General features: G+C 36.3%; 2 protein-coding genes across 7 annotated transcripts in view; both read left to right on the top strand.

Moving 5' to 3' along the window:
• fermt2 (FERM domain containing kindlin 2) overlaps positions 1 to 18724 on the top strand; it is a 54964-nt gene extending 36240 nt beyond the window's left edge. For 2 of the 4 annotated variants that reach the window (XM_051132822.1, XM_051132824.1), the window contains 12 exons: positions 747 to 972; positions 1056 to 1158; positions 3650 to 3757; positions 5183 to 5317; positions 5982 to 6031; positions 6503 to 6627; positions 6710 to 6816; positions 7250 to 7468; positions 11526 to 11546; positions 13843 to 13967; positions 14640 to 14781; positions 16998 to 18724. In XM_051132822.1, the coding sequence (XP_050988779.1) occupies positions 747 to 972; positions 1056 to 1158; positions 3650 to 3757; positions 5183 to 5317; positions 5982 to 6031; positions 6503 to 6627; positions 6710 to 6816; positions 7250 to 7468; positions 11526 to 11546; positions 13843 to 13967; positions 14640 to 14781; positions 16998 to 17171 (1535 nt within the window). In that variant the 3' untranslated portion in view covers positions 17172 to 18724. The remainder of the gene's footprint in view (positions 1 to 746; positions 973 to 1055; positions 1159 to 3649; positions 3758 to 5182; positions 5318 to 5981; positions 6032 to 6502; positions 6628 to 6709; positions 6817 to 7249; positions 7469 to 11525; positions 11547 to 13842; positions 13968 to 14639; positions 14782 to 16997) is intronic. The other 2 variants (XM_051132823.1, XM_051132825.1) reach the window with 1 other exon arrangement.
• Positions 18725 to 21321: 2597 nt separating this feature from the next.
• stxbp6 (syntaxin binding protein 6 (amisyn)) overlaps positions 21322 to 25572 on the top strand; it is a 47288-nt gene continuing 43037 nt past the window's right edge. The window contains exon 1 of one of the 3 annotated variants that reach the window (XM_051133410.1): positions 21322 to 21586. The gene's annotated coding sequence lies outside the window, so the exon portion shown is untranslated. Of the gene's footprint in view, positions 21704 to 24799; positions 24865 to 25572 lie in introns of those variants that run through there. The other 2 variants (XM_051133411.1, XM_051133412.1) reach the window with 2 other exon arrangements.

The raw sequence follows: 25572 nt of genomic DNA, 5'->3' as shown, positions 1-25572 counted from the left end.
TCTTGTCACCTGTTAACAAGTTATTTTTGCAGAAAATTTAACCGAATTCCCCTCTTTTGTAAAGTCATGAAATGCTATTGTGGGATTTTATTTTATTTTTATTTTATTTTATTTTATTTTATTTTATTTTATTTTATTTTATTTTTTATTTTGAAAATTATGAAAAATAATTTGTTTCCAGAAGTTAACTCAACTGTTATGACTTCAGTTTCTAAAAACCCTGGAAATGTAAAAAGGGACCAAAATTCTACAAAAATAATTCAACCCGACATATTTTGTTTTATAACAGTGTAATACTTCCTATTTAATTTTGTGTGATGTTATAATCGTATATAAATATATATATATATATATATATAATTTTTTTTTTTTTTTTAATATAATTTTATACTTTTTTTAATACTATAATGGTTAGAAACCAAAAAACTAGACATTGTGAAGAACAGCGTTGAAAACATTTATTAAAAATGGCAGTGTCCTGTAAATATATAAGACAGTAATATAGAAGTTGATTAACTGATTTCTTTATGAATATGGCAGTTTGCACTTTTGCTTGAAGAGCAGAAGAGCACAAGCAACCTACAGTTACAGCATGTTTATAAAAATTAAATCACTCTCTACTGGATGAAACATTTCTGTTTTCATATTTATATATACGTCATTCCGCCCAGTCCTCCATCTGACTCATTGTGTGAATGGGGCGATGCCCATTTTGGGTGGTTACTAATGGATGTCCCTCATTTCAGGAAGCATCTATTCAAGTCCTGGACTTTACAGCAAGACCATGACGCCTACCTATGACTCTCGGGATGGTAGCCCTCTGTCCCCCACCTCAGCGTGGTTTGGAGACAGTCCGCTGTCAGAAGGCAATCCCAGCATCCTCGCTGTCAGTCAGCCCATCTCCTCACCCGACATTGTGGTCAAGATGTACAAGCCACAGTCCCTCCTGGACAAGGCCAAGATCAACCAGGGGTAAGTAGGGACATGTCTGATCTGAGAAGCCTCTGTGATTGAGGGAGGCTTTCATTCATATTCCTCTAAATGTCTTTGTAAAGGTGGCTGGACTCCTCCAGATCACTGATGGAGCAGGATGTGAAGGAGAACGAGGTTCTTCTGCTCCGGTTCAAGTATCACAGCTTCTTTGACCTCAACCCAAAGGTCAGTGTGTTTTGCACTTTAGCACATATTATATAGGCAATATAATATATAGGAGATTTCACAATCACACACAAGTTCATATTATCAAATGAAGATGTACCATAATGCTCCTGAAAGTCCAGTATCTCATAGATGTATCGATTTTAGAGTTTTATCATAAAAATACATCATAAAAATAGACAAGGAAGTTGGCATGGGATTAAAACATCAAACTAACTTATAGTGCATATATGATGCATGTTCGAAAGCTCAACCTTATCCCGGTTATTTCAGTATAATGCCAGTAACATGCTGCTGACTGTCTGATTGCGTATTATCGAAGTCATGTGGCAAACCGTAATAAAGATGTTATCTGAAGATGAAACGCGTTTGTGGGAGGCCATTAAAGTGGAAGCTTTTAATTAAATGTGGTTGAGTCATACATCACTAGTACTATTGCTCATGTTTAAACAAACCTCTAACACTACGCATTAAACCTTGTTGCTAACGTGTGCTGCATATTTGCTGCTACATTATTTTAAATTTACCTAAACTACAAAAAACAGTCTTTTTATCTTAAAATGTACTAATTTCCACAATTTAAAGCCACACAATGAATCAGAGTTCATCGTAAGTGGCCCGTCCATACTACATGACCAATACTTGAGTATAGACAGTGCACTAGGCCAAAAACAAAACACAAATGTGACCCTGGACCATAAAACCAGTCTTAAGTATCACGGGTATATATGTAGCGGTAGTCAACAATACATTGTATGGGTCAAAATGATCGATTTTTCTTTTATGCCAAAAAACGTTATGATATTAAGTAAAAATCATGTTCCATAAAGAGATTTTGTAAATGTCAGACCGAAAATATATCAAAACTTAATTTTTGATTAGTAATGTCCATTGCTAAGAAATCCATTTGGATAACTTTAAAGGCGACTTTCGCAGTATTATGATTTGTTTTGCCCCCTCAGATTCCAGATTTTCAGATGATGTATAAATCTCAATTTCAAAAAATTGACTCTTATGACTGGTTTTGTGGTCCAGGGTCACATATGCAGTGAAAAACGACACATGACACTAAAATAATGCAGTAAATTTAACACAAAACATCCTAATGTGCATTACTCATAACAAAAATGATAAGTTATTTATATAAGTCATATTTCAAATGTGATGTCACACAGGAACTTTTCACTGTATATGGAAAAAGTAATTTTTTTAATCAATTAAAGGGGTCATCGGATGCTAAGTTCACTTTTTCATGTTGTTTGAACATTAATATGTGTTGGCAGTGTATGTACAAATCTACCCTATAATGATAAAAATCCATGCAGTGGTTTTTAATTAATCTGTAAAAATAATATCCCCTTTTTCAAATCGAGCCGTTCTCAGATGCCTGTCGGTGTGGCGTCACACCCACAGAGGCCGCTCCCATGATAGTTGATTGACATGAGCATTTTACCTTAGACCAGCTGTCACAGTCCAGTAACTTTCCATGTTTTGATGCCAGAGCAGGGATGTAAGTTACACAAGAATATTTCAGATTGAGCAATTGATGTGTTGTGTTGCTGGATGTAATAATGAACATAGTGGTCGTCATTTACTCCCGACACCTGAGCTGCTGAAGATGCAGTAGATTACGTTTCAAAAGTATATTAGAGACTTTTCATTAAGACCCTAAAGAATCATATCAACTTGTGGAAAATGGGCATCCGATGACCCCTTTAATAGTTTTTACTGCAACATTTTTGCTGTCTTTTTTTTCAGACAGTTGAATGTGTGAAAACTTAAAGGGGTCATACAATGGAAAATCAAGATGTTCTTGATAGACACTTCCTGGATATTCCTGTTAGTAGCATGAAAACTAACTATAATGTGATTATTTTATATACAGGTGGTGATCACAGATTGTTGTCTTTATAATCACTGGAGCAGAGCAGGTCTATCTGTGACTTCTGCGTTTTTGCTAAAAATCCCATTATAATCAATGGCTCAGTTTACACTATTTAACTAGTCTCTTATTTACATCATGTTGCACTGTCCATATTATGATAAAGCATTAGTGAGATTGCAGAAATCAGCTGGTTGCAGTAAGCAGATCACTGAGATCATTGTGTGCTCAGTAGACATGACTGTGTTTGGTCATTTTTTACTATTAGTTCATCTTGGCAGCTGTTATAGTGAAAACGGAGTAATAGTTTTCACAAGAGCTCCACATGCAATGTCTCACAGCAGACATGCCCCTTCCAAATCAGAGGCTAAATTTGAGGTAGAAAATGAACATTTATTACTACATTATTTTTAATAAAAAATCAGACTAAATTATAAGTACACCTCAGCAAACATTATAAAATAATTAAAAAAAAATGCATTTCATGACCTATTTAAGGTATTAGTTATAAATAATCAGAGGGATCACAGAGGGATCTACACACTTGTTTTGTAAGGATGGTGTGATGAAAGTGGTGTCGTGTTTTTAACACTCTCCTGACCCCTGCAGTATGATGCCATCAGGGTGAACCAGCTGTACGAGCAGGCCAAGTGGGCCATCCTGCTGGAGGAGATCGAATGCACCGAGGAGGAGATGATGATGTTTGCCGCCCTGCAGGTACGTGCACGTCCGAGCCACGGCAGAATTTATGCGAACGCTCTGTCTGTTAGGACTGCTGTGTAAGCCTGTCGTTTGACAGTTTGCAGTCTTCACTCAGGTCCTCTGGCCTGGTTAATGAATTGGATGGGCTCTGTGCCTGACTGCGTAGCATCTGCAGCGTGCAAACGTTTGGCTGCTGCGTTTGTTTTCACTGGCCGTTTGGCCAACGATGACCCTGCTATTTCAGACCCTCATAAATGTTGAGTGACAACACCTCAGGACGCCTCACTGTCTTCACATCATGTAAATATAGAGCGGGCGTCTGTTCGAGGAAGGTGGGACATGGAAGACCACCCGGAGTCTCCAATCTAAGGAGGTGTCGGTTGCTCCAGCAGGGATTTGTGGAGGTGTATCGGTGGTGTCGACTTTCTCTGTTTACGTACAGTGAGTTTAAATTAGTCAGGTCTGTCCCTCCCCATCAGTCCGCACCACGTTCAGTCAGGGGATATGAGACTTCAGCTCTGGAGTCTGTGTCTCTGGGTAGAAGAGCTCAGTGCCATTAAACATCAGCAGGTCTAAGTTTAGCCAACATTACAGCGAGGCTGTTAACTGTTGAGAGAAATCGGTGTGTCATTCACCTACTAACTACTCTTATCTGAGCAGAGAGATGGTGACATGAAAATGCCTTTAGCCTCCATTCTGAAGCAGAGCTGTCATCAGCGTACAGTGAAATATACTTCTGTAGTCCAACTGTTCACTGTACCTCCATGGGGATCGTTTGACAGCTTATATATATATGTATATATGAACAGAATTACAACTTGAACTAAAATTAAAACTAACTAGATTAAAGAAAAAAAAACTAGAATAGTGTATCAATGATATTAAAATAACATTGCTACAGAAGATGACGTAAAAATGTTGCCTTATTGGCAAAAAAGAACATTAAAATTGATGATCATGATGTCAAAGTGAATATTGTGCTTGCATTTTAATTTCTCTTTCTTTTTGTAAGAGTTTTGCAGTTTTTGCAAATATAAAATAATTGTTAAATTTCACATATGCATAAATATTTAAAACTTAACAAACACATTTAACACAAACATTTGCATTGACAAATTCAGTTTTATTTAATTGTGGAAACCATCCAGTATCAAGAGTAGCTTGCAAAATGTGAAACACTTTATTTTGTAAGAATTTTGCAATGTGCAGCCCTGATATTTAGGACATGTGTGAATACTATTTAAAACCAATTCATGAAAATGCTAAATAAAGGTTACATTTCACAAATGCATGCAAGTTGTAAGTGTAAACATTTTAAAAATGCTTTTTAACATTTGCTTTGACAAATTACATTTTATTGAATTGGGAAAATGCTAGCTGTAGGAAAAGGTTACATATAAGAATAAAGAAGTTTTTCTTTTATTGTGTTTTTATTTGCAGTACCACATCAACAAGCTGTCCATCATGTCTTCAGACAATCATATGAACAACAGTGAGAAGGAGATTGATGAGGTTGATGCAGCTCTGTCAGATCTGGAGATCACTCTGGAGGGAGGAAAGACGTCCAACACGCTGGTACTGAACCATATGCAATCTCATGCAATCATAATTCATACTACTTCCGTTACAGCCACGCACACACACCTATAGGCCTTTATCACACTTCTGCATTCGAACAGTGGAAGCTTCAAATATTAGCATGAAAACTTGCGCTGTTACCTGTGTCCGTGCAGCGCCTATAGCATGGAATTGTTGTGATTCATTGACATACAATACATTACACATACTTCATCTAAACACACCAGCCTCATTTACCAGGTATGATGAAAAAAGAAAAATGGTGTCATGTTATTCTGACACAAATTTCAATATTTAAAAGGGAAGCACGCATACATGCTGTGTGTACGTGCAGTACTTCAGAGTCTAAGCGACTTCAAAAGTATTAGCCATCACATTAAACAATAATCACGAGGAAAGACTGTAGTAATTACAAATATTATTCACATTGTTTTCATGCACCTACTATAATTTTCCAAGTATTACTTCAAATTGAAGTCCTTCAAATAAAGGATTATCATTTTAAAATAACTGATTTGATCATTTCAAACCATCTACTCTGGACTTTGAGTGCAGTGATTGGATAGCATTATATTGCAGACAGAATTGGAGTTTAATCAAAATAAACATGCTGTGCAAAAAATAAATAAATAAAGGTTTATTTATAACTTTGTGTTCCCAGGGTGACATCACATCCATTCCTGAACTGGCCGACTATGTGAAAGTCTTCAAGTGAGTTGAAGGATTGAGATTAAGATTTTTTGGTTTTGGTCTCATAAGCTTTAATTAGTGTAAGGCAAAAGAAATAAATACATAAACAAAACAAGGCCTTTTGTAATATATATAGACTGTCCATGTATTAGTCTATTTAAAATGTAAAATTTGTCATTTCCACAACACTAGTGGCAACAAAATTAATTACAGTGTGTTTGTTTAAGTGATGTGACAATATTGGCACAGCCATATGGCTCAGTAAATGTGGGGCAGTTCTACCTCTTTGACTGCTGATTTCCACTGAAAGTAGTTGCTAGTGCTAAATGCTAGTGACACAAAAATGACAAACTACAGCTTATTATAATTTATTTATACTTTGCTATATTGAATATTGAGAGAGCGGATGTCACAGAGCTGGTCAGTAGTAGAGACTAATCTTTAATCAAAGTAATTTCCCTTTGATTTGACTAACTTTTGCTTGCGCCTTAGACCAAAGAAACTCACTCTAAAAGGATACAAGCAGTACTGGTGCACGTTCAAGGACATCACAATCTCCTGCTACAAAAGCCGCGAGGAGGCCCACGGCACGCCGGCGCACCAGATGAACCTGAGAGGTGAGCGCTCACGGCGGACGCCGTCGGAAACTGTGTTTGTTTACTGCATCAGTACTGCATCTTAACTGCTGTTTCTCTGTAGGCTGTGAAGTCACACCAGATGTGAACATTTCCGGTCAGAAATTCAACATCAAGTTGCTAATTCCTGTAGCAGATGGTATGAATGAGATCTGTCTGCGGTGTGATACTGTGAGTGAGACGTTTTCATGGACTCTTTTATTGATTGCCACACATTACTGTGCAATAAATCACCTAACATTTTCACTTGTCTTTAAACAGAAAAGTAGCATGTTACTTGACTTGCTACTTCAGAAGTAAATTTACAAACTTATTTGGGGTTATATAAATTTTATATTATTTTATATTATTTATTTTAGCTAGTTTCAAAAGTAACATATCTCATTTTCATATTTTGCATTCTTGATGTCCTAAAATAACTAAAACTGAAATAAATATTAATAAAAATTATATAGACAGAAAAAAAACCTCTGAAATGACTAAAAATTTGAAATTAAAATGATAACAGAAAATAGAAAAATTAAAAGGAAAAATTAAAACTATAATATCTCAGTGATACTAAATGGACACTGGCACTTATTAAACTCCTTTCCCTGTCCTTCAGGAGAAGCAGTACGCTCAGTGGATGGCGGCTTGCCGTTTGGCCTCCAAAGGGAAGACGATGGCAGATAGTTCCTACAACTTGGAGGTCCAGAACATTCTCTCCTTCCTAAAGATGCAGCACATGAATCCTGATCCTCAGATCATAGAGCCCATCACTACCGACATCAACCCTGAGTGTCTGGTGTCTCCACGATACCTGAAGAAATACAAGAACAAGCAGGTAAATGAGAGATCGGTCTGCCGCTGCAGCGGACGATATAGACAGATACTGATGGCAGAGAGCTAAAGACAGGCAGGGAGACAGTAATGCATGCAAATGAAACAGGTTCATTGAACGTTGTAGACATTTTTGCTGCTGATTTTTAAATCAGGTTCAGTCTTAACAAGTCACAAAACTTGTCCAACTTGGCAAAAAAAAGTAAATGTATGTGCATATTTATATTTTCCCACCTGATTTGTGAACCATCCAAATTTGCGTAAATCAGTGGGGGAAAAAAAATGTGTTTTCAAATAAATAAATGCATGGATTGCTTATAACAGCACTGCATGGCACCATTGCGACTGTGTGCAGAAAACCCATAGCATCTCAGACACGGTCCAAAATGAACAAAAATGTGAGTAAAAACCTTTGTTGTGGAGTTGCTTTCAAAGTGAAGCACGTGTCTATTTAAACGTGAGCAGCTCATAATCCAGTGTTTTCAGCATCTCAAAGTGGCTCGGTTCACAGTAAATGCTGCTCCATAAAGCCAGATCTAATATCATAATACAGTAATTTTATTTCTCAATAACAGTTTATATCATGGTATAGTAATTTTTGTTATTATAATTTTATTGTTATATTATTTGTTATCAATAAAAAGAACATAGAAGCAGGTAACAAACTAAAGGACAAATACAGTAAAACAAAGACACAAATTAAATTGAAAGCGCCCTTCAGTATGTGTGTAGTAAACGAAACCGTGCCCGTGTCATTCATTCATACAGAATCATGCATGCAGGATTCATATTTAAATGGTACTTTTGCGGATATATATTCACAGACACTACTCCACATGAACTTCATCTCTGCAGTCACTGTGAGTTTGGGTTGCTTATAATGTACATTTGAAAATGTAACATGAACCAGCCATGCTCCCAGATTTGTAGCAGATTTGAATAGAATTGTTATTACAATTATTATTGTAATTTTACTGTTGTGATTAATGTATTATTATTATTATTATTATTATTATTATTATTATTATTATTATTATTATATTAAATACTCATATTAATTTTACTATACAATATGAATAGCAATATTTTTAATCGTTTAAAATATATATATATATATATATATATATATATATATATATATATATATACATATATACATATGTATATATGTTTTAATAAGTTATATTGAAGGCCAAAAAACAGGTTTTCCTCTCCTTAACTGATCTAAAATTGTGCTCAAAATTATTCATACCCTTTGTAAATATGATCAAAAAGGCTGTAAAAATAAATCTGTATCATTAATCCTTTTAATCTTTTATTTTAAATGTACACAAAATCTAACCTTTCATTGTAGAATAAGAATTAAAAATGGGAAATCTCATTTAAAAAAAAAAAAAAAAAGTTTTTCCCTAATACACATTGGCCACAATTAATCATACCCTTTTATTCAATACTTTTTGCACCCTCGTTTTTCCAAGATAACAGCTCTCAGCCAAGTCTTCACCTATAATGCCTGATAAGTTTAGAGAACATCTGACAAGAGATCAGATCCCCAGACCCTTCAGATTTCCAGCTCCATGTTGGTTCTTCTCCTCTTCAGTTCACCCCACTGGTTTTCTTTAGGGTTCAGGTCAGGGAACTGGGTCGGCCTTGGCAGAAGCTTGGTTTTGTTCTTAGTGACCCATTTTTTTGTTTTGATTTAGATGTTTGTTCGTGAATCATTGTTCTGTTGGAGGATTCACAGCCCATTATAAGATTTCTATCAGGGACAGTTTTTAATATAACAACATTAAAGATACAACACTTGGGGTACTTTTTTTGTCCCTGTGTGCACCAAACCCGTGAGTGTTTGCTGCTAAAAAGCTATTTTTTTTAGTTTCATCGGACCATAGAACCCAGTCCCTTTTCCAGTAGTGACGTTTTTGAGTGAAGGATCAAATGGATAAACAGTGCAGACTTATTTTCACAGCCTTCTTTGATCATATTTACCAAGAGTATGAATCATTTTGAGCACAAGTGTATATACACTAAATAGCCATTAGATATTGAATACATATCACTTTTTAAATATCGCCAAGTTCTACTTGGTAAATGGTAATAGTAAGAGACGAAAACATTTACAAAAATGTAAAAATCAAAATCATCTTTTTCTAGCACTAAAACGGTCATCCTGATAAGGATATGCCGAGTGTCCAGTGAAATTTCTCAAAATTATGTAGTTTTTGATTGAAAAACAAGAGTAAAGTGAAAGTATGTAGGGAGGGCGAGTGTGTGGGAGTCAACAGACGGCTCCTGTGTGCTGCTGGTGTCGTCTTACAGTGGCCCTGGACTCAGTCCAGCTCCTGTGATGCTGGGGGATGGTGGGCTTCCTGTCCTCACATCTCACTCGCTCCCCCACCAGCTTATCGCTGGAAGTAACTTTGAGGAGCTGGGGTGGGGTCTTCAGAAACAGGCGGGAAAAAGTACAGGAAAGAAGCCGTGCCTGGGAATGTGGAGAGGCAGTCTGAGAAGAAGACAGCAGTTTGTTTGTGAGAACGACGTTAGAGTCCGGATGATTTCTGAATGCTTTTATCCATGCATTTCAAGCTCAATTTCTTTTCTTCAGAGGCTTACTCTGGGATTTTATTCCCAGAGGAGATGGGTCAGAAAGCACTGAACTTTGGGAAACAAGGATAATGACTTTCTCACTTGACTTTCCAGACTCGAGACCAGGAAAGCGGATGTTGCCATCCAAATGGTGGGGAATTTCACTAGTGTTCCTAGGTTTTAAATGTGTGTGGCGCCACCTTGTGGAGTCACGGGTGTATGGTTTGGAATGTGATGAAAACATATTTTAGGTTAATCATAAACTACAGCTCAGACATGAACTTTGAACCCATTTAAAATGTTTTAAATCCTACACTTTCTAGACATTTAAAAATTTACTGATTTGTGTTCAGCACACAAGATGCCATTCAAGAGTTTATTAATTATTAATTATTATATATATATATATATATATAAAAAAAAAAAAAACAAAAACAACAACAGATAGTTGCAAATTTGGATGTTGGTTTGACCAAGCCTTGTCTGAAAGTTATAAAAGAAAGTTGATTGGCATTGTTAACATGTTGTTGGCATGTTTTTAGATTTTGTTAGCATGTCTTAGCATATATTTTTTAATTGTTGTTTAGTTTTACACATGGCTTACATGTTTTAGTACATTTCTAACAAGTGTTAGCACATTGCTAGCATGTTTCTTTAATTTTTTGCACATTTAGCATGTGATTTAACATGTTGTTAGTCTGTTCCTAGCATGCTTTAGCACATAGCTAGAAGCATGATTTGGCAAGCTTTACAATATTTTACAATAACTGCATACAATAACTCTTTTCTTCAAGAGTTATTGTGTGAAGGATTTGACCCCCTCATCTGAAGTTTACGGAAATGGGGACCTGTTTGGAAGTCTGATACTGGAATTCTGAAAGTCGGATCAGTTAGAAAAGATAGAGGATACAGAGTTAGAACATCTTGAAGGTCTGTGCCAAGTTTGGTGGTCATAGCTTAAAAACTCTAGGATGAGTTGCTGTTAGAAATTTGGTCTCGGAAGAATAATAAGCTCAGTACATGTTGGCTTTGTCAAGCCAACATAATAAACCATTAGATATACTACATAAATCACTCTGACATCACTGCAAAAACAACTTCTCCCATTTTAATTAGCGAGGATAAATCTACACTAGGATCGCCACAGACTACAAAAGTCTTCTGCTTGGTGTCACATCAACGGTATCGCAGGACTCTGCTAGCTGACGTATTTCTACGCCCGCACAATATGTACAGTCAATCTGGCTGTGTCTAACGTGATCCCATCGCAGTGTGTTCCTCTGATCTCTCCTGTCCAGCTGATCCTCGTGATCCTCTCCCGCTGTATACTCACATGCGCACCCTGCCCTTTTCTCCTTCTGTACATTAACGGTTGTGTTGATTCTGTTATTCTGCTTGTTTGCTGCTTTATTCATTTATTTGCTTTTCCCTTGTTTCCCTCTCTGTGTTCCTCTTCCTGTTTCCACCCTCCTCAGCCAGGCTTTGTCAGGGACTTGGTAAGTCACTCGTTTGACAGCTGGTAAATGTCCGTGACTCACTAACACTGGTGCTGTGTCTTACTCCAGAGATTCTTCCATTAACCACTTTACCATTTATAGCTGTAGCTCACCCCAAAGCTCACATTTCAACTGTTAAAAACATTTAAGATCATGTTTTGAATCACTGGTGTCTCCTCCAGGACAGCTATCTGCCAGAATGCTGTTAAAAGTCAACTTATGTATAAGCTCTCATGTGGTGGATATTTATAGAAATATAAGGAAACATCTTGTATTCTCATGACCTTCAGGCTTATATTCTCATATCAAACTGTAAAACACATTTTTATCATTTTAAGCATGATTATATCCCAAAATATATTCTCATCATTCAGAATTATCATTTTGTTTGTATTAATTTAGATGACAATGCAGAGCCCCTAAAAGGACATGGTGATGGAAGAAAAATTGATATGTGTCTGCGTTCTCTCTCAAAACTTTTACACTCTTCTGAGATATTTTGAATTTGTTTGCAAACCTTTGGCACTCCCCAGATAAACGTTGTGTTTGCATGCAAAACATTTGCGGTGGAAATAATGAGGTGTAAGAAAAAAATAGATTTAATTGCTTTTGCAAGAGAACTCAAAGGTGAATGGGATAGGTTTGCAAGAGAGAGGTGAGAGAATGTGAAGTTTCTTGGGCGAATGCAACTGTTTTGCAAGAAAACTCAAATGTTTAACGAGAAGGTGTAAAGTTTTTTGGGCTAATGCAATGGTTTACATTCAGTTTCCTGGGTGAATGCAACAATTCTTGAGAGAATGTAAAGTTTCTTGGGCTAATGCAATAGTTTTGCAAGAGCGCAAATGATTTCCGAGATAATGTAAAGTTTAATGAGTTCTTGGGGCAAATGCAGTAATTTTGCGATAGAACGTAAAGTTTCTCTGGAAAATGCAATAGTTTACTGAAAGAAAGTAAAGGTTGAATGGTTGAATACAATAGTTTTGCGAATGTAAATTTTATTGGGTAAATGCAATACTAGTTCAGCGAGAGAATGTAAAGCTTCTTTGTGAAATGAAGTAGTTTTGCAGGAAAACTCAAATGTTTAATGAGAAAGTGTAAAGTTTTTTGAGCAAATACAGTAGTTTACATTCAGTTTCTTGGGTGAAGGCAATAGTTTTGCGAGAGAATGTAAAGTTTAATGAGCAAATGCAGCAGTTTTGTGGGTATAAAGTTTCTAGGGGTGAATGCAATAGTTCAGTGAGAGAACGTAAAGTTTCCTGAGCAAGTGCAATAGTTTTGTAAGTGTCAGGTTTCTTGGGCTAAGGCAGTAGTTTAGCGAGAGAATGTAAAGTTTCTTGGGCAAGTGCGATTGTTTTGTGAGAGAGTCTAAAGTTCTGAATGTAAAGTTTCTTGGGTGAATGCAATAGTTTTACGAGTGTAAAGTTTAGTGGGTAAATGCAATTGTTTAGCAAGAGAACATAACATTTCTTGGGTGAATGCAGTAGTTTTGCCAGTGATTGTGAAGCTTCTTTGGCAGATGCAATAGTTCAGTGAGAGAATGTGACATTTCTTAGGCGAATGCAATAATTTTGCGAGTGTAAAGGTAATTGGGTAAATGCAGTAGTTTATTGGGTGAATGTAGTAATTTTGGGAGAGAATGTAAAATTTCTTGAGCTAATGCAGTAGTTAAGCAAGAGAACGCAAATATTTTGCAAGAAAATCTAAAGTTTAGTGAGAGAATGTAAAGTTTGTTGGGTGAATGCAATAGGTAAAATTTTCCTCCCATCTCATTTTTTTTTTCCCATCACCATGTCCTATTAGCGTCTCTGTAGTTTTCACTATAATCAACACATTTGTCTCTTAAAAAATGTTAAAAATCTTTTACTATAAAAATTGCCTGCCTCTTTCAGGGAGTTTGTAGCATATCAGCTGATCTGCTCTGATAAAAGCTTTCATAAGGCAAGTAACTGATCTGTGGGAGACTCCAGTGACGTCACTCATTTCCTTCATATATGAAAATGTTTCATGTTCTGGGGAAATAGGGAGTAAACAACGGGAGCTGGGATTGCAATGGCTTCTGTGAATGTATGTTATGTCGCATGTATAACAGATCATAAGGGATGCTTGAACAAGAGGATCGTCTCGTGTGTTCACTCTGATATTTGTGGTGATTGAATACAGCAGTATCATACTGACGTGTCTGGTGTTTCATTCTTCTCTGGGGTTGTTTTCTGATGACGTTGTGTCCATGTGTTCACTCTGACTTTCTGCTGAAGTTATGATGGTGTATTAATGGTCACATATGCACTATCCTCAGATTTCGGCCCGTATTCTGGAAGCCCATCAGAACGTAGCGCAGATGAGCCTCATCGAGGCCAAGATGCGTTTCATTCAGGCCTGGCAGTCCTTGCCAGAATTTGGAATCACCCATTTTCTTGCCAAGTGAGTGTCTATACCTGACATTTTCTATCTCTTAGATATTTTGATTAAATGTTTGTGTGCCAAACATGTCCTGTTTACAGTGCATAGTTTTAACATCATTTACTCAGTCATGTTGTTTCAAACCTATTCGACGACTTTTCTTCCGTGGTGTAATTATTCATACCCTCCAAGTGAGCTTGAGTCAGTGAGGGCCAGATTAACCAATTCTTTGTAAAGATCTGTTTCAAAACGTAATTTGTTCACAAATTGGACAATGCTACGTCTTGCATGAATTCTCACGGACATCCCAAGAAAAGTTAGGCCAAGGTTTTCAATAAATAACAACTTAAATTTCAGCCTTGCACAAAGATATGACAGCTTTGGAAGGCTTACAAAGAATTTAAGTGCACAAGTCACATGGGCTACATTATTACATGAACTACCTCATTTGCTGTGTTGTGCACCATGAAAGAAATTCATACTACTTTGTAATGACATGAGGGTAAGTAAATGATGACAGAATATACATGTTAGGGTGAACTATCCCTTTCAGAAGTAATTTATGTTATCTTCTTTTACATATTTAATTTCTTCTAATTGCACTTTCATTGTTTCTTAAAATCTGCTCGGTTAAACATTGAGTCTGTCTTTCTCTGTCCTTCTGTTGGTAATTGTTGCATTTCTTCAAATTAGGTTTCAGGGGGGCAAGAAAGATGAGCTGATTGGCATCACCTACAACAGACTGATCCGTATGGACGCCGGCACAGGAGACGCCATCAAGACCTGGCGCTTCAGCAACATGAAACAGTGGAACGTCAACTGGGAAATTAAGATGGTCAGATGCTCTTTTTGTTGTTGTTGTTGATGCTGTTAACTGTTGCTAATGGTTATGTAGTTAGTTGTTGTGAACGAGACTCCATGTTAACCGTTTCATCAGGTAAATGTCCTATTAACTTAATTAAGGCTATCTGTGACCATGCTTGTTCTGATTGCTGCAGATCTGCTGGTCTTATCTGACTTACTGTGATTCTGATTCAAATAATAGTTTACATTTACTGATAAGCACCATAGTAATACAGAAAGGCATATAGTGAATTATGAATTAATAAAGGCATATAAAGTTCAGTGGTCTGTCCATAAAACATGATGCTGCACAGGAAAATGCTCATTTAAAAAAAAATGCAATATTTACTTTCAGCACATGTCCCTCACAAGTCTGTGTTTTGGCTTTTTATACTGTAGTTAATATTTGGGGCAGCTCCACTATTGAGCGAAAAAATCCCTCGGGTTATTGATCCTTTGCATATGTGTTTTTTTGTTAAAGGAGAAGTCCACTTCCAAATCAAAGATTTACAGATAATGTACTCACCCCTTGTCATCCAAGATGTTCATCTTTTTCTTTCTTCAGTTGTAAATAAATTATGTTTTTTGAGGAATTTCAGGATTTTTCTCCATATAATGGACTGATATGGTGCCCCGATTTTGAACCTCCAAAATGTAGTTTAAATGTGGCTTCAAACGATCCCAAATGCGGTTGTAAACGATCTCAGCCGAGGAAGAAGGGTCTTATCTAGCGTAACAATTGGTTATTTTCATGAAAATAATACAATTTATATACTTTTTAATGTCAGACGCTCATCTTGTCTTACTCTGCTTGGACTGTTTTTGTTCTGGTTCATGGCAGTTAGGGTTTGTCAGAAAACTCCCATCTCATGTTCTCCCTCAACTTCAAAATCACCCTATATCGCGGTTTTACCTTTTTTGTTAAGGGTGTTTGGTCTTTTTTGCATGTTCACTTTGCAAACACTGGGTCGGTGCTTCTGCAGCGATGTGGGATGATTTTGAAATGATTTTTGAAGTTGAGGGAGAAAATACGATTGGATACAGAGTTCGGAAAGAACAAGACAAGACGAGCGTTTGAGATAAAAAAAAAAATATATTAAAATTTTATTTTCTAAATGAAAATAACTGATCGTTTGGCTAGATAAGACCCTTCTTCCTCAGCTGGGATCATTTACAACCACATTTGTGATTTTTTGAAGCTGCATTTAAACTGCATTTTGGAAGTTCAAAATCGAGGCACCATATCAGTCCACTATATGGAGAAAAATCTTGAAATGTTTTCCTCAAAAAACATAATTTCTTTAGGACTGAAGAAAGAAAGACATGAACATCTTGGATGACAAGGGGGTGAGTACATTATATGTAAATCTTTGTTTTGGAAGTGGACTTCTCCTTTAAGTGTTTTTGAGATTTATGGCTTATGTATGGTGAGACTATAGAAGAAAAACAGCTCTGAATAAATCGGTTTTATTCAAAGACTCAAACTTACCAAAAATATGCAATTTTGTGCAGATGCTGACATTTAAATGGACAAAAAGTGATACAATTCTGATGCTTGTAAATCAGTGAGATCTTTATAACAGGATAGCATATATCGTAAAATGATCTCCAATAATGTCTAGGTAATATGATATTTAAAAGATCCAAACATAAAATGCAAAGCAATCCAATGATAATTGAGAGATGAACAAATAAATGTTCCTTGAAAGATGTGAGATGTTTTGGAGGCTTGTGAAGTGAGGAACAGTGAAAGTAAAGCTTCTGGAAACAAACATTCCTCAAAAGATCCTGATGATCAGATTTGAGACTAAAAAATGATTCATAGAGAATCAAGTAAAGCCAAGCTGCTTCAGTTTAGTAAGTGTTCATTTGGAAATATGACTACAGTTATTCTGTTGTTTACCTGATCAAAATCACTCAAGATTTGACAGCAAAAAGACACGTGAAGCACCAGCTGAAGGTGGACGTTTGTACAAGTATACTAAAAGACCTTTGACTTGCTGAGGTTTATCAATCAGACGATGGAAAGCATGGCATAGATTGTGTGTGAAACAGGTTTAACAGCAACGTTTGGTCAAGTTGATCATTTAGAGACCTGGAGGCTTTATAGGGTTAACATTCAAAAAACAACACGCCTCACCTTGAACTCAAGATCAGCTGTTTTTCAGAAGGCCACTCGCATCAGCATCTGCTCTGTTCTCACGGCAGGTGACGGTGGAGTTTGCGGACGAGCCCAGTCTGGCGTTCATCTGTGCCGAGGTGGACTGCAAAGTGGTGCACGAGTTCATCGGCGGCTACATCTTCCTGTCCACGCGTGCCAAGGACCAGAACGAGTCTCTAGACGAGGAGATGTTCTACAAGCTGACCAGCGGTTGGGTCTGAGCACTGCAACACTTCATTCTGCTACTTTCACACATTTTCTTCCTCTCTCTCTTTTTAACCACTCCATCGTGGACGTATCATAATTGTTTGAAAACTTTTTTTTTTTATTCTGTTAATGCGCATGAATGCGTTCATAACACTAGCAGAAGTGCCGACCGAGGACATCCTGAGTCCGTGAATCTCTGTTTCAGCAGAGCCGTTTACTGCTTCCCTCCAGAAGTGATTTGTTTGAGATGAAGCAATAGTAGCTGACCGTTATATATATGAATTATATCTATGACCTTTGACCCTGAATAGAATTACGCCAGCTTTGTGCACCGCGGAAATGCCAATTATTTATTTGTCACTAATTTACGTTGCATCTTTCTGAATAACTGGTGAATGTGCGGTGCTCATTTATGCCTATTAATCTTTATTGATAACTGTCACGTTAATGTGACGCCGTAGAGACACTAGAGAAGGAAATGTTACACTAGCTTTAACGTTGCTGCTTCTGAACACTGTCGACCGACGAGTAGATGACACTACACTTCAGGTTGATGTTTTTTGTCAAAAACCCAATCAATTTGATCATTTCTAAGCACTTCGCAGATAAGCTGTAGTTTGAAGTTTCGTGCGTGTTCGACACTACATTACATTTATTGACGCAGATATTTTTTTACACTATGAAGGAGAGTCGTCCACTTTTTTTGTAGCAGCTCGCAACATAGGAGAACGTTTATGAATCTCTGACTCCACAATCTGCTTTTGAAGGTCATTGATTTCCCGTTGTAGGAAGTTTGTTTTTATTATGAAGTCTGTTATTTTATTCATCACGCTTTATTGTGAACCAGTATAGTATTATTCAAAAGCATTTCTTTAATACGTACCAACGATAGGTCACAAACCATGCAATTTCCATTTTTGTCTTTCCAAAATGAAGGATCGCTAAATGAAGTATTAGAATTTTTTGTATCTAATGTAAAAAACACAGGTTTAAAAAAAAAATCATTGTACAGTTATTTTGTTGCTGCTTTTTTCTGTCATCTTTGGAAGTGTATTTTTTCCAGAAGAGAGGGAAAAAAAGCCATTTTTTGACATTTACGGATTGGTGCCTGTCGATCTTAAGGACTTTTAGAAATATATATTATAAGTGCATATGAAGAAGTCTGGAGCTCCTGGCTGGAATAAAATCATGTAGATTATGGCATTCTTTATATCTCTGATGAGAAGGAGCTTCTGATGGTTTTATTTAGTTTTTCCTGCCTTAACTGACGAATATCCACACTCGTTTGATTCTGCTGCAGGAGCGTATAGCCTTTATGAACGTGTGTGTCATACACTTCAGAATCGCTCTTTCTGTGCCTTTTAGCGCATCACTTGTCAGTATTGTCTCCTGATGTTTCTCCGTATGAAGGTGGTTTCAGAGCCAGAAATGAAGATTATTATTTTTTTGTTTATTTGGTTTTGTTTTCTCAGATGCCAGCAGTGCGTTGCATGGCCTGCTGTTTTAAGATTGTAAAAATGCCATTTACCTGACAAATAAATAAAATCATTTTTATTTAAAATCACAAGAGGATGGTTCTGCATGCCTTTATTTCATGTGGTTTTTCCCTTCGTTCAGGCTGCAATGGCACGTCTCCACCACGAGAGAGCAGTTTTCAGCAACGTTTGCAAATATGCCTCTTCAGAATCGACATGACAAGTGGCTTGGCTCAAATTTGAAGCAGGTTTACAGTCAGCAGTAGCTTGTACTTGAAGATGCAAGAGTGACATGTTAAATAAATAGAAAATAAAACAGCCCATTTAGTACTTAGTTTGATTTACTGAGGTAGGAAAGCAGCATGCTGAACAATATTCTGTTTAAGCAGCTTTTCATGTGCTAATTGATTAAAAAATTGCTTATTTGTGAGTTTTAATTATTATTTTGTACCCAGTTTGCAGAAAACAAAGGGCTTACTGGTAGTCTCTGGATGTCCTTGAAAACTGTTTCTCTCAAACCTTTGTATCGTTTTGTGGGCGTTTTGTGGTTTCTGTATGTCTGCTTTATTAAAAGGTTATAGAAAACCTCAAGTGCATGTTAACAAATCATCATGAAGAGTGAAGAGACCGCTGAATGTTACAACTATTATGAAGTAAACTAGTAAAATATCTTGGTTTTCTGTGACAGCTTTAACCAAATTCATTTCTAGATACTTCTGTTCTGCAAAAGCAGTAAAAACAGTCAAATAAATAAATGAGAAAGAAAAACAACTTTGAGCTAAGGCAAGTTGGGAGGCTTTTGAAACATGTCCTAGACGTGTACCTGTTAACTGCTCTCATCATTTGAAATCCATACATGGATACATTCATATTCATCTACAAAATCAAAGCGATTGCTGTTTACACCTCTTTTACTTTATAACTGGTGTATGGCATAATGTAGAGGAAATTGGTGTTATTTATAATGTTGTGTAATGTTGGTTTGTAGCAGGTGTTTATAGTCATTAACTAAAAATCTATACCGGTAAGGAGAACAAACACATTTAGCTGGGCATTAATACTCTAGTCAAGATATTATACATCTGCCTTTACATGTAGACATTCAATTTTACATTAATAAAGGACACAAGTAATGTCAGCATTGCTAAATTAGATATGAGATATGTTATACAATAAATACTATTTATTAAACCATTAAATGTAAATAATTCACACACACACACACGTACACTATTTAATGGCACATGAAAACAGTTAAATAAAATTAGTTATTTTTTTCTAATGATTGATTTTTAGATTTTAGGCGAGAGGAAGTAGAATCATGCCACATTGTGTAATGTGCTATTCAGTTTGAGAAAAAAAGAAGCCACACTTTGGTGTGCCTACATGTTTCTACATGTATTTTGTCATGTGCTCTAGAAATCAGTTTCAGTTTTATAAAGCCAGCACATCCTGGCCTGAGATACTGAGGTTTCTGTAGATTTCTGTATAACCCCAAATTTGGCTGTGATTAAACAGCCACATAAAAAGTCAAATAAAAATAATAAATCTGTGGTTCTGCAATACCCAGAGACACAGATGATCACTCAGAAACAAGGTGTACCAGCAGAAGGAGTAACAGGCGTAAGGATTTATAGCCTTAATAATTACCTAAAGAAAGAAAAATTAAGTTTTCATATATTTACGGTAAGAAATTTACAAAACATCTTCATGGAACATAATCTTTACTCAATATTCTAATGATTTTTTGAGCGAAAATCAATAATTTTGACACCAACGATGTATTGTTGGCTATTGCTACAAATATACCCGTCCTACTTAAGACTGGTTTTGCAGTCCAGGGTCACAGATAGATAGTGTTGGGTAAAGTTACTTTTAAAAGTAATGCATTACTTCCTAAAAAAAGTAACTAATTATGTTACTTAGTTACATTTTATGGAAAGTAATGTGTTACACTACTTTTGCATTAAAAAAAAAAAAGAAGCACAAATGTTAGTCATTTTTCTTATTAGTATACAATTTATTTAACATTTAATTATTAAAGGATATTTGGGATATTAAATTAATTTATTTAACATTTTCACTGTTTTAATTAAGTTTGCATTTCACTGTTTTAATTCGTTTTTTTTTTTTTTTTTTTTTTGTTTGCATGTTCACATTTAGTCTAGAACTAAAGTAACATCATGTTCACACAGCACACACAACGCCTCTACTTCCGATTTCTCTCAACATGGGGACAGGAGACTAGTCAGTCAATAAACAGGGAAAACAGGTAACTGCCATTACTTATTTGAAAAAGCAACTCAGAAATGTTCTTGTAAACGAGAAAGTAATGCGTTACTTTACTAGTTACTTTTAAAAGTAATCTGATTACGTAACTCACGTTACTTGTAATGCGTTACCCCCAACACTGCAAATTGTCAAGAAAGACGATTGATGTTTAAACACTACGTATTATGCTAACTTTGTTATATTTATATAACATTACTGACTAGGGTTCACCATTTCCATTACTTTTCCTTGTATGGAAATGAAACTTTCCACATGATAGTCTTGGTATTCCATTATTTTCCATGATAGTTCTCTCTCCAAACGTCTTTATTGTTTCAAAATGAGCGCAGCCGATTCGTGGAAGCGCCAGTACTGGCGTAAAGACACAGTAAGTGTGCTTTTAAGGAAGTAAAGCGCAGCAGGTAAAAGCGTCGTGTGAGTGTGATCGCGCGTTTAATGCGAGTCCAGTAAGAACTGCAGCGCGTCTGCTCCACGTCACTCACATTTCCACGCAGCGAAGCAGCTGCGGTTTGTGCTGTCGAGGCAGTGCACACTACAGAGTAAACACTGGACGAACACTAATCACTGCAGTCTGACAGAAAAAGCGCGGGTTCAAACTTGACACGTTTGCAGATGGAAAAAGCAGCGAGGACGGGAGAATAACGCTGAACGCACAGTGAAAGGTAAGAGAAACAGCAGAGCTCCAGTACAGCAGTCTACTAATGATGTATTTGAGCTGTAGTGAGAGAGGAGGAACACGTATAAGTCTTATGAAGATGTTGTGAAACTCCAGGTAGCAAGTAAGTTTTTTTTCCCTGTCAGTGTTTATTGTGACCGAACGCTAATTTCGTTCTTAAAAACACCGTGTGACAGAAAACCGCTTGACTCCTCTCAATAACATCTTTATGAAACGAGCACAATACTCTCTATTGTGTGTCTGGCGACAAACACCGACGCTCTTTCAGTTTTGTAGAAACCGAAGACAGGAGTGATCCTACTCGTACTTCAAGAGCAAGTATTTGCCGGGATTCACACTCATTTTACTGCTACTGAGGGTTTTATCGATATACAACATTGCTGCTTATTTTATATGGAGATAAAACACCACAGAAGGAATGGATGATTGCTGTTAAACAACATACTGAAACTTATCATAAAATACTGACTTGGGCTGCGTTTCAAAATCTTGTCAGCTGTCTTTCTAGACAGCATCACTGGAGACGCAGCTCTGTTGAATGGTTAAAACCTCGGTACGCAAAAAAACATTGTTTTGGTTATAGTTAGGTTACATCACAATATTGAGAATTAGAAACCATGTTTAAAGTAAAAACTAATAATTTAACAAAATGTCTAAATTAGAAAAGAAAAGAAAAAGGTAGACTAAACAATTTGTTGTGATTTATGCATCATCTGAAAGCTGGCTAAATAAGCTTCTCATTGATGTATGGTTTGTTAGGACAATATTTGGCTGAGATTTGGAAATCTGAAATCTGAGGGCGCGAAAACAAAAATAGTGAGAAAATCACCTTTAAAGTTGTCCAAATGAAGTTCTTAGCAATGCATATTACTGATCAAAAATAAAGTTTTGAAATATTTACAGTGGGCAGTTTACTAAATATTTTAATGGAACATGATCTTTACTTAATATCCTAATGATTTTTGGCATAAATGAAAAATCGATCATTTTGACTCATACAATATATTGTTGGCTACTGCTACAAATATACCTGCGCTACTTAGGACTGGTTTTGTGGTCCAGGGTCACATATATATATTTTGAACTCATGCAATGAATAGAAAATTATAAAAACGTTTCAAATTATGCTAACTGAAACCCCCATTCATCTCAGTAGCCTCACATGACCAGTCGAATATTTCTCACGACCTCTTGAGATTTGACATATTAGCCTGTGGAAAGAATTCATCATTGCTAACTGTGAATAGAGCATTTCTGCTGTGACCAGTAACAGAAAACATTTAGTGAAATGCTGCATTAACGCTGCTAAGTGTCGAGTGTAGATTTGCAACGCAAATTAAATTCTACATGTGTAGAAAATACCTACATGGTGGGTTTACAAATAAATACTCACAATTGTAAAAATGTTAAGGTTTTTACCCACAAAACACATGGTGAGTTGTGTCTACATTATAATTTGCAAGCCTCTGCAAAAAAGCTGAATATAATTTGGTGTGACAAAATCAGTGTGTGTGAAATTGTAAAATAATGATTAACTTATGTTTTTGGCAGTGAAAGTTACTGTAGTCTCACTATCAGTTTGAATTTAGTTAGAGTGATAGTTTGGTGTCAAACTGAAAACTGAACAACATTGTACTGAGGTGTAACTGTGTAATTTTGAAAAAGATTAAAAGACATGCATTAATATACTTAAAGAAATTGCATAGTTCACCTAAGAATAAAAATTCATCATTTACTCACCCACATCATGTCATTTGAATATGGCTAAAGGCAACTCAAGCATATGTGCAGGACGCCCCATAACAAATGTCGCTGGTTCTTGTGCATCAAACCAGCACAGTTGAATTTCCATTGACCACATTTGATAAACTTTGTGCATTGATCAATGTTAATTAAAGGAATAGTTTTCTCACAGATGAAAATTGCTGAAAATGTACTCACCCTGAGGTCATCAAAGATGTAGATGTGTTTGTTTCTTCATCAGATTTGGAGAAATGTAGCACTCCATCGCTTGCTCTCCAGTGGATCCTCTGCAGTGAATGGGTGCCGTCAGAATGAGAGTCCAAACAGCTGATAAAAACATCACACGTAATCCACACCACTCCAGTCCATCAGTTAATGATTTGAGAAACTAAAAGCTGTGTGTTTGTAAGAAACAAATTCATCATTAAGACGTTTTTACCTTCAAACTATTGCTTCCTGCTTAAATATGAGTCCATAATCCTTAATAACGCTTCCTCCACAGTGGAAAAGTAGTCTGGACTCGGTCAGGAGAGAAATCTGCACATATTTAAGCACCGTTTACAAGCAAAAACAAAACAGCTTTAAATGTGGGTGGATTTTGATGTGAGAGACAGCAGGAAATGGACTTTTTCACTGGATGAAGTGTTATTATGGATCATGGACTCGTATTTTAACGGTTTAAAGTTAAAACCTGCTAATGATGGATTTGTTTTTCTACAAACGCACAGCTTTTGTCCTCTCAAGATGTTAACTGATGGACTGGAGTGTTATGGATTACTTGTGGATTATTGTAATGTTTTTGTCAGCTGTTTGGACTCTCATTCTGACGGCACCCATTCACTGCAGACAGAGTGCACTTCATAAATGAGTACACCCCCTCTAAATAAATATAAAAGATGTATTTTCTTAATTACCACTAATATAATTCATGGAAAGATGGCAGAATTTAAATGTATTAAACATATACTTAATAAAAACAACAAAATATATCCCAATATTTTCTTTAAGATAAGTAAATTAACCAATTTTGTTTAAAAGAAGGATTGCAGAAATGTGTCACCCTAGATTTAATTCAGCAAATGTATAATATTTTAATGCTAATATGTCCTCCAGAACTGCTCTGACCCTTCTTGGCACTGAGTGTACAAGTTCATGACAAATTATCACATCCATCCTGTTTAACTCTTGGAAAACAGCCCCTTTAAATGCCCTGGTCTTTAATGGGGAGTTTTGCTCAGCTCATCTCTACAGAATCCCCCACAGCTGCTCAAGAGTGTTAAGACTGAGTGAAATACATGTCCACTGGATTTTCATCTTGGGAGAATGAATATGTTCATTGTCATGCTGAAAAAATGCCCAATAATGCAGGGAATTAGGGGAGGATAGCATCAGTTTCATTTTTTTGTATTACATCACACAGTGGTGTGTGAATTCATGACAGCACTGATAAAGCACAACTCCCTCAGACCTTCAGCACTCAGACATCTCTTCTATAGAGCTTTACTACCACTGAACGTCACTGTGAGTACCAGGCACTTCTCACTGTACTCCTCCTCTAGCAACACCACAACATTTTAGATGCTTTTGGATCCAGATTGATTGACATGGTCTCTTGAGACCAGAGTATGGATTCCCAGAAGTCTGTATTTTGTAAATATGGGCCTTGGAAGAGGTTAAATGAGTTTAGTGTGCTTTGGCTACAGTAGGTAATTCTTGTGGTGACAATTTTTTTTTATTTTTTTTTTAGTATATTCAATGTACAAATGTAGTTAAATCGTTTTATTCTTATTTTGTTCTCCATAATCCACCACCCATGTTCATTTGAGTGATACACTCTCTTCTTTTTCATGTCAAAATAGAGCATGAATTCTTCTGTGTAACATTCCAATTTGATATTCTGAATAAAGGTCAGAATAACAAATCTGATACAGAAGTCATAAAGTCATTATCCAAGCAAAATACAATTGGTAGTTCCTTTTTTATCTGGACTCCGGCGTTACATTGTAAAGCAAAGAATTACGGCATTATTTGATTGATGATAAAAACAAGTTTGCATGTATATAGAAAGAAAGTCCAGAACTATCAATCCTAGTCTATTACGGTATTAAAGCTGCTTGAGTTGGCCTTTTCATTCTTTCACATGGCTCCTCGTGCTTCTTGTCTGATTTAGGGTTTATGACGGGACTGTTCAGGAACTCTGGTCTAAATATAATAAAGTCCACATCAGGC

This window comes from Labeo rohita, chromosome 17 (assembly GCF_022985175.1).
Source record: "Labeo rohita strain BAU-BD-2019 chromosome 17, IGBB_LRoh.1.0, whole genome shotgun sequence".
NCBI lineage: Eukaryota > Metazoa > Chordata > Actinopteri > Cypriniformes > Cyprinidae > Labeo > Labeo rohita.
The sequence above is the reverse complement of the archived record's forward strand: the minus strand, read 5'-3'. Positions and strand labels throughout refer to the sequence as shown.